At 55.7% G+C, this 14,434-nt stretch overlaps 1 protein-coding gene across 1 annotated transcript in view; it reads left to right on the top strand.

The window, feature by feature from the left end:
- Positions 1–6: 6 nt before the first annotated feature.
- The window catches only part of Ralgds (ral guanine nucleotide dissociation stimulator), a 43,900-nt gene continuing 29,472 nt past the window's right edge, over positions 7–14,434 (top strand). The window contains exon 1 of the mRNA XM_029568737.1: positions 7–138. Within this exon, the coding sequence (XP_029424597.1) occupies positions 121–138 (18 nt within the window). The 5' untranslated portion in view covers positions 7–120. The remainder of the gene's footprint in view (positions 139–14,434) is intronic.

Below are 14,434 nucleotides of genomic sequence, written 5' to 3' on the forward strand. Positions count from 1 at the left end.
AGGCCGCGCCATGAGCCCCGCGGCCGGACGCCCCCCTGCGCCGCGCGCGGGCCGAGGGGAGCGGCCTCTGCGAGCCCCGCGCCCCGCCCTGGGGCTGGCGATGAGCTGCCGAGGCTGAGGATGATGGTAGATTGCCAGGTGAGTCTGCGTGGGCGGAGGAGGAGCACTGCGGGCGGAGGAGGCCCGCATCCAGCCGGGGAGGGAGCGGGCGCTTCAGCAGTTCGGCGTCCGGGCTGCCTGGTACCATCGGGAAACTGAGGTCTGGAAAGGGGCTACGCCAGGTGGGCGGAGTCCAGCGGGGAAGCGAAGGCTTCCGGCCTCCTAGGGTCAGGGCTCAACCCTTGCTTTGCTTTGGGAATGAGAGGCCCTGAGGTTCATAGGGAACCCTGGCCACCCTCTCCATGGGGAGCCCATCCAGGCAGGAGCGCACACCCCAACTCACTCAGGAAAGATCCTGCAGACTTCCTAGGTATCAGAGGAGGGCGGGACAGTGGAGAGGTGGCAAGATGGGAAAGGAAGAGGTTGGAGGCAGCTCTGTCATGCGATAGAGGCGTCCAGTCTCCTAGCAACATTGAGGCGGGGGTGCCTGATTGTACGGGATGGGCTGATGGACACAGAGGTTCTCAAGATTCCCAGGATCTGCGTGGCAGGGGTCATCCTCAAATCAGCCTGGAGAGGAAAGGCTGGTGGTCCTGAGTCCACCACTGGGCCATGAACTAGACATGTTTGCATGGACGGCCTGCAGAGGAGATGACCTCAGTTTCCTCCTTTGCAGAGAGGGATGTTTGGCCTTTGTGACCCCCGAGGGCCCCACGGGCTTGTGGAGTGTCTGTTGACCACGGTTCTAAGGAAATGAGCTCTCCCTGGTGGACTTTCGGAGTGGAGAGCAGCCTGAGGGTTTGGGTGACCTGCAGGCCTGGGTCTTGCAGAGGTGGCAGAGCTCTAGAGCACTCCTCCAGGGTCCAGGGACTCACTGGAGTCCGGAAGTGAGGTCACGGTCATTTACCCAAGCTGAAAGAGGAGGCCTCCAGAGTGAGCTGGACCACGCAGAGCCATCAGAGGGAAAGAGGGGATTAAGTGAGGCCTTCGGGGTCTTTGTCATCTCTCCTGGGACCCGCAGGTCCTGCTGCTGTGCCCAGCTGGAGCCTGGGAGAGCTGCTGCCTTCACAACTCCAAACAAAGGTGTTGTGTTTTGTTTTCTGGGGTTTCTTTGCCTAGGGCTGTAGTGCTGGTACTGGCCACCCGAGGGCAGCAGTGTCCCTGTGCGCACTGAAGCAAATAGAGCCTGGGGCAGAGCTTGGAGGGCCATTCTCTGTGTGCTGTGCATTCCATCCAACCCTACCTCCATCACGAGCGTCCCTGTCCTCTGTGTGAGCAGAGGGGAAGAGCGTCAGCATCCGCTCACGTTTTCACGCAGCCTGAACTCCATCCAGGGGCTGCCTTGCTCCAGGGTGTGGCTCTAAAAGTAGCTGCTGTGGACCCTCCCAGCGCTCCCAGGGTGTGGGCGGAGAAACAGAATCTCAGCTTATCCCCTGAAGTGTGACAGCCTGCCCTTAACTCACAGCTGACAGCCACAGTCACTGATGATGTCAGTTTTCTGGAGACTGACCCAGGCAGGCTCAGCTGGGGCCTGGGCCTGGCCACTGCTGAGGCTCAGCTGGCAAGAGCCACTTTGGAGCGCAGTCCCATGTGATGGACAAGATCCCGTTAGGGCTTTCCGGGCCTTGGTGGCCATGAGGGCCCTATGCGGGTTTTGTTTTTTGTTTTTGTTTTTCCATGTGGGTCTCTCTGTAGAACAGCTTATAACATCAGGACCTGTTTCCCCAGTGGTGAGCGGGGGAAATACTGGAGAAAGCCAACATAACAGCAGTCATTAAAGAAAAAAAAAAATCTCCGCTGGGGGTGGTGGTGCATGCCCTTAATCCCAGCACTTGGAAGGCAGAGGCAGGAGGCTCTCTGTGAGTTTGAGGGCAGCATGGTCTACATAGTGAGTTCCAGGCCCCTGGGGCTACAGGGAGACCCTGTTTCAAAAAAACAAAACAAGGGTCTGGAGAGATGGTTCAGCAGTTAAGAGCACTGTCTGTTCTTGCAGAGGACCTGGGAATCCCAGCATCCACTTGGTGACTAAGAACCCTCCATAACTCTAGCATTGGGAGGCAGAGGCAGGCAGACCTCTCTGAGTACAAGGCCAGCCTGGTCTACATATCAAGTTCCAGGACAGCTGGAGCTACAGGGAGACCCTGTCTCATAAAGACCAATAAGTAAATAAGTAAGAAACAAAACACAACCAAAAAACTAAGAAAAACAATCTTGATAGTGACTTCATTTGCAGTATTTTTTGGTTGGAAGTCAGTTTCCAAATCCAGTCCAGTCAGGATGGAGTTGTGAGCGGCAGGTCATTGGGAGGCCTCGCGGGGACTCTGCCTGATCTTAGCATGGCAAGCTCTGGGAGGTTTTGGCCACATGGTGGCACTATCTTACTCTTTTCATGTCACCCTGCTGGTGTGTAGACTGGGAAATGAAACTGGGAAGGATGTCACTCTCCCTAGGGGGGTGACCCACAGGGCCTAACCTCCTGAGCCTCAGGGATTAGGGATATGGAAACCCAGTGTGATTGGTTGTCCCTGCACTCCACCAGGAAGCCCCACCTCTCCACCGCTCATTGCCCTCTCTGCCTTCTGGGCACCCCCGACACACACACTACCATCTCTTGATTTTTTTTCTTTTTTTCCTTTTCCTCTGTGTGTATGTGTGTGTGTGTGTGTGTACACGTTTGCGTGTGTGTGGACACGTGGGTGGGTATGTTCAGGAATCACCCTCCATTACGCTTCCATTTTATTCTCAGAGGAATCTCTCAGTCAAACCCATAGCGCCCCATACGGCGAGTCGCTAGCCAGCTTGCTCTGGGACTCTCGGCCTTCCCAAGCTGGATTCACAGGCTGGCCGCCACCCCACTTAGTGTTTATGTGGGTTCTAGGGATCTGAATTCCATCCTTACACTTGCAAGGCAAGCACTTTAACCACTGGGCCATCTCCCACCAAGCCCCTGGGTTTTTTAATTTTATTATTATTTTTATGTGTATGAGTGTATTGCCTGCATGTGTATATGTGCACCTGTGTCGTGCAATGCCTACAGAGGTCAGAAGAGGGCATTGGATTCTCCTGGAACTGGAGTTAAAGGCTTGTTTCCTGCCATGTGGGTGCTGGGAACTGAACCTGGGTCCTCTGCAAAAGTTAGTGCTCTTAACCACTGAGCCATCTCTCCAGCCCCCCCAGTCCCTGATTTTTTTAGTGAACATCTCTCTGAAATTGGTGATTACAGGAGAGGGGGTGATCTGATTATCCATTTGGCTATGTTCTAGAAGGAGGTGGCCTGCCTGTGGTAGGTGTCGCAGAGGAAGGTAGGAATGAAGGTGCTGGGCCTAGTGTCTGTTGTAATCATGTTCTTGTGTGACTCCATAACAACAGAAGCCTCATAATTTCAGAAGTCTGAAATCAAGGCATGCCCAGCACTGGGTCCTCTCCTAAGCCTCTAACAGAGCATCCATCTTGCCTCTTCAGCCTCTGGTGTGTCTGCAGTCCTTAGGCTTAGATCCTTGTAAACTGGCACTCCAAGTCCTGTCCCTTCACAGAACTGCCTCTGCGTGTCTGTGTCTGATTTTCTGTTATTATAAGGGTACCATTTACTGGGTTAGGGCGGACCCTGACCCTACCCACTCTAAATCCACTATGGCCTCCTGTTGACTCTTATCTACAAAGATGTTATTTCCAAATAAGTTCTCAATCACAGAACCAAAGGTCTTGGGGGGGACACACAGCTTAGCCCGTGATGGGGTATAGAGAAGGCCAGGTTCCCTTATGCTTGGGGCATGAGTGGACTTTGCTCCCCAGGATTGAGGGCTCTCATGGCAGTACCAGGAGGTGGTGCTGTGAACTTCATTGTGGAGATCCACACCATACTGAACCACCACAAAGGGATCACCTGGTTGCTAGGAGACAAAACCAAACTGTAAACAGGCCAGGAGTCATCTCTTTGGTGACACTCACCAAAGGAAATCAGACCAGGCTGGCTGGAGGGTGGTGTGGGGGCAGCTGCTGAGGAGACTGGACCTCACCTCCCCCCCTATACCCTGGGGGCCAGGACTTCCCTTGGTAACTCACTAGCAAGCCAAGCTGGCCTGGCCCAGCTCCGTTACACCTGGTTTCCCCAACAGCTCTCTAGTTACCACAGGCCATGAGGTTCAGGACTAGGAGTCTCCCCTAGCAGCTGTAGGGGATAGGTGGACCGCCCCTGCAGTTCATGACTAGAAGGGTCCTTGTCCACAAAAATACCCCTTTCCCAAAGGAGGCGTGGCTGCCCAGCTTGCCCTGCTGCCCCTGGTGCAGCACAGTGTGGTCCTCTTAGATGCCATTTGTCATGCACCGGTGTGTAGGACAACGTGGAATGGGTTCTGGTGGGCATGAGTGAGGTGGGACAGTGACTGGAGTGGAGGCCATTTGTCACTGTCACCCTCCTCCACCCTCCCCATCTACCCCCCACCCCCCACCCTCCTCCTTTAATAAATCCTGCTGTGTATCTTCTCAGCCCTGAGCTGCTGGGGTTTCCCTTGGGGTCCACTGGCCTTTTACAGTGGCTCACTGACCAAATCACACAAAGTAGTTAATAGAGGGCTGTGTGCAGGTGGCCTGTAGGGAACACCTCAGACTGTTAAGGGACACGGCATATGGAGGAACCTCAGGAACCAGGAGTATCGGGCTGCCCGGGGGTCTGACGGTGACAGTGTGAGCTGAGGCCTCAGGACATGGAGCTCAGCTCCAGCTCTGCTATCCATGGTGCCATAGGTGAGGGTCTTGCACCAGGGAGGAGCTGTGCTCTGCAGGGCCTCCCCAGCCCTCACGTTCTGTCCTGGGCTGTGGAGCCCCTCCTATGTGGGGGTCTTGAGAGCCCCTTCTGTCCCTGGGTCTGCACTGTAGCATCTCATTAGCTACCTAGACCTCTGCAAGGCAGATGCCCTGGTACCTTGCTTTTAGGTGGGAAAGCACAGGCACTGGGGGTGGAGGGGACTCCGCCAGCTAGGTAGTGACAAGTCCCGGGGGACAGTCCCTGTTTACAGACAAGCCAGGGGAGAGCCAGACGCCTGGGCTGGGACCAGATTCCTTCCAATTACAGTGGGCTTCCAGTGGTCAGGTGGTGCTGTGCAGAGCGGGAAGGCCCTGAGGTGGTGGTTAGCTGAAATGGAGAGTAAACTAATCTAAATCCGTTCTTCATCCCTCCAATGCTAACGAAGGCCTCAACTCTGCTCTCTGTGTTATATTAGTGTTCTTGGTTTTTTAGCCTCAAAGAATCCTCTCTTAGCAGGGCATGGTGGTCCACTCCTGTAATCCCAGCTGAGGAAGGAGGATTGTGAGTTCAAGGCCAGCCTGAGCTGCATAGTGAGATGGGGGTGTGCTTGAGGTGGGGGGTGGTCTTAGGGACCCTCCAGATCCCCTTCCAGGGCAGCTATGCCAACCTCAGAAGGTGGAGAGGAAAGAGGATGGAAAGGATTGTGGCATCCCCCTAAAAATGACAAGCCCCAGAAGGGAGAGTTCCCATGGCAACCTAGAACAGTTGCTTGGCAACTACAGTCCCCCAAAATACCTGCAGAAGAGCTCCAGGCTAGGGGCTTTCCCATGGCCTGTGTGGCCCTTAGTTCTGAGTTTGCTTGGGTGCCTCTCACTGTTGATCCACCCCCAACCTCGACACGGGACGCAGCAGCCCTCGCCCCTGGATCCTTCCTGAGGGAAACCCCAGTGTACTCCCCGTTTCCCATCACCCCACCTCGCAGCTGCCTGGTATCAGGCCAGTCCCCTAGCAACAGAGGCCGTTTCCTGGATACCTGAGTGACAGTTGGACAGTGGCAGAATGTCAGAGAATTCAGAGTCAGCGGTACAGTGGATTCTACCCCAGTGCCAGCCATCCAGAAGGCTTTACCCCCTCCATACCCTGTATCTTTGGGCTCCCTGGACCTGGGGCAAGGTGGCCCAGCAGGTGTGGTAAGGGCAAAGGACTTCTGGGACCCCTGGACTAGAGGGCTATGATTCTAGGCCAATTTGAGACCAAATGGCCAGGTGACACCAACATACTCCTTTTTAGTGGTCTCTGTTTGCCCATCCGTGGCCCAGCTCCACCTCTGCCTGTGTTCACCATTCTGTACGTAAACACTGCCCCAAGAGTTAAGTCTCATACTTGGAACTTGCATGGGAAAGTGAGAAGCCAGGCTCAAGCTTTAGGTGAGGTACCCGGCTTCCGGTGCCTTGGAGCTGGACACTGGCGTTGTACCTCGGCTTGGGGCTTGCTACTGGGTGTCCTGAGATGAGGGCTGAGCTCTTCCAAACTTAGCTGTGTCCCCTCTCCCAAGCCCTAGTCCTGCTCCTGCTTCCCTTCCTACAAGGAAATTCCCACTCCCGGCTGCCCAGAGGATGGACGACGTGGCTGTGTACCCCCTTGGGTGCTGCCTCCATTTGTGAGGACTGTGGGAAGATACAGGTGGGAGGAATTTGCAGCTGGCAGAGGAAGCCCGAAGCCCCTGACCACCTGGAAGGGCCTTGCCGCGGAAGGCAGAGAGAGGACAGGTAGGGGCTGGGTGGGCAGGCTGGATTTAGAGCCACAAGTTGTAAGGACATGACCCTCTGGCATGCTCTCAGGGACTGGCAGCAAAGACTGTGACATTGGTGACTTCCTTGACCCAGTAGGGGTTTTCTGGTGCCCTGGGGAGCCAGGACTTACTCATTTTCTCTCTGGGTGACCTTGGGCTATAGCTACCTCTGAATCGAGCGGTGCTTGCCTGATCTTTCAAACCCAAGGGGTGTGCATACCTCCAGACTTGAGAGGTTCCTGTGGTATTGTCTGGTCTGTGCTAGGCACACTCAGTGCGTTCACAGATGGAACGGCAGCAGGATTTGAGCAGAGCCCTTGCGGGGTGTTAGGCCAAAGGGAGAGACAGGAGCTGCAAGTGCCCTAGGCTACTCCCCAGCAGGGTGGGACCAGAGATGGGAGTGTGCAGCCCCCACCCCCCCACTGTCTGGGCCCTGATGCCCCACCTTCTGCACAGCTTTGACCTTCTTGGCCTTTTAGCCCTGCTCTGTGGACTGGATGCATAAGTAAAGGAATCCATACTGCTGGGTCTTCCAGAGCTGGGGGGGGAAATGGGGTCTTCTCCTCTCCTCTTTCTGGGTTGGAATGCAGAGTTGGCCTCCCTGGGGAGGGCAGGACCCCTTCTCTGGATACCACCCGAAGTCCTGTATTACCAAAGGAGATGGGGAACCGTGGGTCTATCGAACCATCCTGACCCTCTGTGATCTGGGTGTGTATTCTGCCGGTAAATGCCAAGTTCAAACTGGGAGGGTCAGGGAGACAAGGGTGTTGGAGCCCTGAGGCGGCCCCCACCTGAACTGAATGCATCCCAAAGGAATTCCTGCCCCCTCCCACCCATGCAGTGCTGTGGCCCAGTCCTGATTGCCTATCCCCTGTCACGAGGGGACAGCAGCCCCTGGAAGATCTGGGCTATCTAGGTCAAAAGGGAGGATGAAGTCAGACTGGTGAGAGCCCTGTGGACCTGGTCGGGTTCCTTAACCCAAGCCTCCCTGACCCTCCATTGTGGACTCAGAGACACGGAAGTGTGTGTGTGCGCGCGTGCGTGGGTGTTCAGGCACTTGGAGCCACAAAAGCGGGCCTTCCACAGGCACAGGGAGTGTCTTAGCACTGACAGTACGGCCCTAGAGGTGACCACCCTTGGAGCTGGTGCAGGTTGGAGTCAGCGACTTGCAGGCCCTGAGTTGAACCCACAGATTTTTCCAGACAGACCCAGATAAGTTGGGTACATTGCCTGGGCCATTTGGGGGGTGGGGCTCCACCCATATCCCCCACTTCTTCAAGGCCAAGTCCAGGCCTCCGAATATCCAGGTGCTCAGGATTGGAGTTTAAGAGCAAGGTGGTTCAAGCTGGCCTAGAGCTGAGTGACCAGGGAGGTGACATCTGGGGGCCGGAGGAGAGCTAACAGGCCTGTGGTGTCCAGGGGAGGGACTGAGCTGGTAGCATTGCCCCCTGACCTCCCTGGCTCCCCTGGCCCATCAGCACATACCTTTGAAATTCTTTGGGAGTCCAAGAGGTATTTCCCTCCCAGCTGCGGGGCCAGGAAATCCCCTCTTGAAACACTTGCCTCCTCCACAGAGCCAGAGGCCCTGCTAGAAGCGGGAGTGGGCACAGAAGCCAGATGGAGGCACTAAGGGAGTGCAGAGCCCGGTCACACTCCCTCCCTGTGTGGTAGATGTGCCTCTGGGCCTGCTATGTGGGTGATGTGAAGCACTGTATGTGCTGTGTGCACATGTGTGGCTGGGGAACATCTCCCTGCCTTCGGATGCCTTTGCCCACATTTGACTGAATATCTGACCTTGTCGTTATTGGCCCAATGGCATATGTGTCCCCAGACATGACAGACTTATAGGAGCTGAGCCAGCACATATGTGAAGAGACAAGTGGGGACTCTTGGTTGATGCCTTGACCTGAGGCTTTTGGTGTTCCCAGCCCAGCCCCTCAGTCACCTGAATGTCCTTTTTCCAGTCTGTTCACATACAGAGAAACATGACATTCTATTAACAGTTAGAAACACAGAGACCTGAAGGGACCCTGGCAAGACCAGCGCCGGTGACGGCACCTAGCACCTCACTGTCCCCTTGTCAGCTCCCCAGATGTGAGAAGGTAGAGACAGAGTAGAGGGTCTGTCCTTCTGGGAAGGAACCAAGGAAGGAAGGAAGTTTAGGGGTTGGCAGAGAGCCAGCAGGTGGCTGGGAGGGAGGACAAGACAGTGTCACCCACGGCATTAGCTTTCCCCCCACCCCAGCCTGCCAGCCTGAGAAGGGGAACTTCCTTCTGTGGGAAAGAGGGCAACGGGTACTAGCCCTTCCATCTCCTGGCAGCCAGCTGGAGCCTGGAGCTCTCTTCAGGCCGGGGCAGCCCAAGAGATCCCTTTGAAAGGGCAACCCTGCTTCCCAGGCCCGGATGGCAGGCTGGTGGCAGCTCTGGGCACACAGTGTCCCTGGCACAGCAGGCAGTCTCCCACACCACAAGGGCCCATTTGTCCTGACTCCTGTGGTCCCCAAACTCTGCCTGTCCATGGCCTACCCGGCACAAGGGCCTGCCTGTGGGCTCCCCTCAGCCTCAGCCTCACCAGGTTCTGGCTATGCCTTAGGAGGGGCTTCTCTGCCCAGGCCAAGCTGCACCAGAGCAACCTGTATGCACCCAGTGGACTGAGACCCACTTCCCAAGAACTGCCCCCGGCCATCCAGAGCCCTGCACTGAGCCAGGGCTGACTTTGGCACCCCCGAGCAGAAAAGCTGACTTCTGGGAAGCTCCAGGCCCTAGTTCTAAGGAAACCGGTGCCTGCTTCCCAGAAAGCTTGGCTGCCACCTCCTCCACCTTCCCCTGCTGGGCGGCCTGAGCCTCGTGTCCCACTCGCTTTCTGGGAGATGGCACCTTTATGGGGGCAGGTGGACAGACAATGTGCCCTTCCTCCGTGCTGGCCCTCTGGCCTCTCTACCTCCTGCATGAAGCTTTCCTGATCTCCCAGTGAGGAATTCTGACTAGAGTCCAGGAACCTGGGTACCACAGGTGCCGCTGAGACCACCAGGTCCGCTTGTTCATGAAGGTATTACCCAGAGAGCCCGCACTATGTGGAGGGAGAACAGGGCTGGGGAACAGAGCCTCTGATCTCCGAGGAGCATCCAAGCTCCTTTCTCCTCGTTTTGGAAGTGGGGAAGGTTGCAGGTCAGTATTGATGTGTAGGTGATGTGTCCCTACACCTGCCAGCATGTGAGAGGTCTCTGCTGTCATACACAGGACTGTACCCGCAAAGCCTAGACCCCCAAGGGCATGTGTGCTGAAGTGACCCCACAGCAGGTGAGCCGCTCTGTACTGTCGGATCTCAGAGCCATACCCAGGCTCCCTGGCCTGTGGAAAATGGCAGTGGCCTCCTCCACTGTTTTTTCTCCTATGGCATCTATCTATCTATCTGTCATCTATCTATCTATCTATCTATCTATCTATCTATCTATCTATCTATCTATCATCTATCTGTCATCTATCTATCTATCTATCTATCTATCTATCTATCAATCATTCTATCTGTCATCTATCTATCATCTCTTTATTTACTTACTATCTGTCTTACTAAGTAGACTAGGCTGGCCTGGAACTCAAAGGGATCCAGCCGCCTCTGTCTCTCAAATGCTGGGATCAAGGCATGTGCCACCAATCTGCTTCTGAGGCCTTCTTACTTTAAAAAATGTGTTTTATTCATGATGCCCCAGGGTCAGCGGGTCAGAGGTGAATTTCTTTGGGAATTGTTTCATTTGTTTGTTTGTTTGTTTTTATTTAACCGGCTGGGCTCTGACTGCATAGCCAACAATGACCTTGAACTGCAGGAACTGAGGCTGTTGTAAATGCTGCTGTAGAACCCAGGGCCCCTTGGTCTTAGATGGTTCAGGCCTGGCCGCAGAGTCTGTTACCATTCCTAGTAGAGACACTGACAAGGGCTGGGAACTAAAGTGGTAGCTCTCATGGATCTGTGTTTCAGCTGCATTTCGTAAAGGTATCCCAGCTCCCTGCTAGCAGGGACAATGCCTGGCTCTTCCCACCAAGGACCCTGGGTAGCTTTGGAAAACCGTTTTTCTGAACATGTGGCCTATGCCAGGCCTTGTCCTAAGTGTTTTCCACTAAGTGTTTCTTTTGACCATACAGCCTGTTTGAGGCAGAGATGAGCCCTGTTCGTAGGCCAGAACCAAAGCCTACCACCAAGGGATTGGAATCTGCCCAGTCTTTCCCAGCCTCACCCAGCCAGCAGGTGGCCCAGACTCCTGTCCAAATGGGGCCTCACAGCCACCACTCACATCTTTCCAGTGGGATGGTGGCTGCTTACAGGGCTTCTTGGGGGGCAGACCTGGGGTTCAGGAGGCAGAGCTAGCCCCAGCTGCCATGGAGGGTGCTATATGCCCCTGGCGACACTGGATCCTGCTGGGCCCAAAGCCAGTGGGAGTGGCTCAGGCAAGTCCCAGGTTCTTGTTCGTAGGCTTCTTGGCAGCCTGCATGACTCAGTGGGCTGGTGGAAGGGCCAGCGGGCAGGCAGCCAGAGCAGGGGAGGCCTGCAGTACATGGCTCAGGTACTGCTGCTTTGGGGGCAGGGCCAGGCCCCAGAGGCCAAAGCAAGCCCAGCCCCTCAGCCTTTGCAGCTTCCCCATGCCAGACCAAGTGCTCTGCGCTCTGGCTTCTCCAGTCCTCAACCTGGAACAGGAGAAGGTGCCACCTCACGGGGACATGTAGCTTCCCGTAAGTCTCTGGGAACCTTTGTCCCGACGACTATGGCCCTCCTATAAAGGAGGAGCCCTTCCTGCCCATAGAAGGCCCTGCATGGATAAAGGGACCTTCAGCTCTTTAAGAAAGGCTTATGGGAAGGAACAGCAGCCACAGGGCACTTGGAGGGCTTGTTCTACCGAGTAGCTCTGAGGGAGCTTTGTTCTGTCTCCGGGCTTCTGTCCCCAGCTCCCTCTGCCGACCTGCCTGGTACGTCATGGTGATTCTGTGATGTCCACACTGGGTGGTTGTGTCTCCAAGTTAGGAACCAGGTTAGGGGTCGTGATTAGGGGAGATGGAAGTTAGAATCCCAAACCCAAGGCCAGGCTTCGCCCAAGGGAATGAGCGCCACAGCCCAGTCTGTCAGGTCTTTAACTCGGTACAGAGTAGAGGAAGGCAAGCAGCCCTGGGGGTGAGAAAGCCTGGGTGCACACTTGACATTGTTCACTGTGTGACCTCAGACAAACTGTGTGCCCTCTCTGGGCCTCCCTGTTCTCAGCTTTACGATGGAGATACAACCGGGACTTCCATTGCCTGGCAGAGGGCTGGGGAGGAAAGTGCTTCTCTTCGCTGGCTTTGGGGTTGCTCAGCCTCTGACTGTGGCTAAGTCTGTGGGTAAGTGTTGCCTTTGGGCTGCAGGATGTGTTTGCCACAGGCATGGATATATCCCAGACCTGCACGCCTCCTGGCCGCAGCAGAGCAGACCCAGCAAGCATGTTGATGTTGATGATGCCCCAGACCCCAAGTGTCAGGTCAGCAGACAGCAGGAAAGAGGAGCTGGGCCACAGCCCCCCAGTGGCTTCCTGGACAGGATGTTAAGCCGAATAAACAGCTTGGGAGGAGCCACCACTCAGCTGAGTCATAGCACCTAGAGACAGCCTCTAGCTGTTTGTAAACAGTGGATTCACCCGGCCCCACCTGTGAACCCAAATGCAGCACCTCTAGAAAAGGCTATCACTGGGGCCAGGGGTGCCGGCACAGGCTTGTGTGAGTGGCCAGGTGCCTTATCCCAGGTCACACAGGTGTCCTGGGAGAGTGGGGAGCTGCCATGAGCCTAACACACAGTAGGTGCACAGGCAGGGGTGTCCTCACCCCAGGGGAGGGGTATGGGAGCACTGCCTGTTCTCACACCCAGCCCTTAGAACCCAATTCTGATGGTCGTCCCAGGCAGTGACAGTGATGTGGAGTGTCACGTGGCTGTGGGCCAGCTTGGAACAAAGGGCCCTGTTCTCCCCTGCAGCACGCAATAGGGTGGGGCTGGGAGCACTTGGGTGAGAGGAGGAGCAGAAGGCCTACTGGCTCCTCCCTCCCACCTGGCCCTCCTCCTCCTGGAGCCCCAGCTGGTCTTGGTCCTGTTCTTTGACCTGGCTGTGACTCAGGCCCTCCAGCTTTCCCAGGTAGCTCTGCAAGGCTGCCCCAGGCATCCCTGCCGTGTGTGGATAGGAATAGCCCCGGGATTGGGCCCCTGTAGCCCAGCTAGAGGCCAGGATGGGGTAGGGAAATGAGGGTTCCAAGGCCTGGGGTACTGGAGTGGGATGGCGATGTTTGGATAGTAGAAGCCTGCATCAGAGGCGGCTGGTATCTTGCACAGGCCTGGTAGCCAGGAAGTGCTCGGTAATCCTTATCCATCAAAGCTCTCTTGGGTCTCTGCCCAGTCAACTTGAGCATTTCCTCCCCAGGCCTCTATGAGCCCTGAATAGGTTGGTACCATAGGAAACCCCTTCCTTTCTGATAAGCCTGTGCCAGCCATGCCCATCATCATGTGGCTAGGTAGTGGACAGGACAGCAATGAGAGACCAAGATGGGGTCAGCCCAAGGTTGGGAAGGGGCATAGAGCAGAGGGCCCTTCTGGGAACTCCCAAAGGAGAGGACCAGAGCCTGGGTGAGCCTGCCTGCCCCCCTCAGCTGCTCCCCTCCACAGGCCACATTGCTCTGGGGACCCCCCTTGGCTTTGTTTTTACACCAGTAGATGCTTCTGAGTTATTGCTGGAATCACAGTTAGGTGACCACACTCTTGAGTGCTGGGCTGGCCCCAGACTGCCATCGCTCACTCTCCAACATGGAGACTGGCTATGGTGCTCTGTTGCCCAGGCAATCCCCACCAACATCTGCTCTCTTCTTATGTACTGACATGGGGACAGGACTCCCAGTGTCCATCTTGCCTTGGCCCCTGACAAGTTCTTGCCCTGTCCACTCATGTCCTCTGCCCATTTTACAACTAAGTGTTTAGACCTCAAAGCAGGCCCCTGACAAGTTCTTGCCCTGTCCACTCATGTCCTCTGCCCATTTTACAGATGAAACGGAGGCCCAGAGATGCTAAGTCACTGGATCAGGGTCCCAGAGTCACAGACTAGTTAATACTGCTGTTTCCTGAAAGTTCAAGGTTGAACAGTGTTTGCAAGAAGCCAGAGATGACACCTGAGCTCTCAGGATAGTGACAAGGAGCAGGAAATGCAGTCCGTGAAGCTTTGAGGCAGCCGGAGTCGTGTTCTGTGTCACAGTGGTCTAAGAAGCCTGCTCTGAGGACATGGGAAAGAGCTGACTCTGAGCAGGGCATCTAGAGCAGAGGTTTCGGTCAAAGCCTGTGTGTGTAGCAGGGCCTGAGGCACATGAGGACTTGGATTCTTTTCCCCGTGAGACAGGAACCAACTGGTGGAAAGATTTTAGTGGCAAGGAGATGTGAGGGTGGGAGAGGAAGGCAGATAAACAGCTGCGGGGACCTTGGGACCCTCTGGTTCTCACATACCTGCCCAGACCAGCCTGCCCCTTCCCGCCACCCCAGAATGCCCTTCTGCATCTCCAAAGAACCCTTGCCCAAGTGGAAGGTATCCCTAAAATCCTTTCCCTCTGGGTTCAAGAGGAAAGGGCAAGGGGGAGAGGGGGCAGTCGAGTTCAGATTTAAGAGGGACATTGCACGCCTTTAATCCCAGCACTTGGGAGGCAGAGGCAGGCGGATCTCTGTGAGATTGAGGCCAGCCTTGTCTCCGTGTTGAGTTCCAGGCTAGCTGGGGCTACAGGGCTACAGGGAGACCTTGTCTCAAAAAGTCCAAA

The sequence above is a fragment of the Nannospalax galili genome, unplaced genomic scaffold, assembly GCF_000622305.1.
Source record: "Nannospalax galili isolate Female #2095 unplaced genomic scaffold, S.galili_v1.0 scaffold300, whole genome shotgun sequence".
Taxonomy (NCBI): domain Eukaryota; kingdom Metazoa; phylum Chordata; class Mammalia; order Rodentia; family Spalacidae; genus Nannospalax; species Nannospalax galili.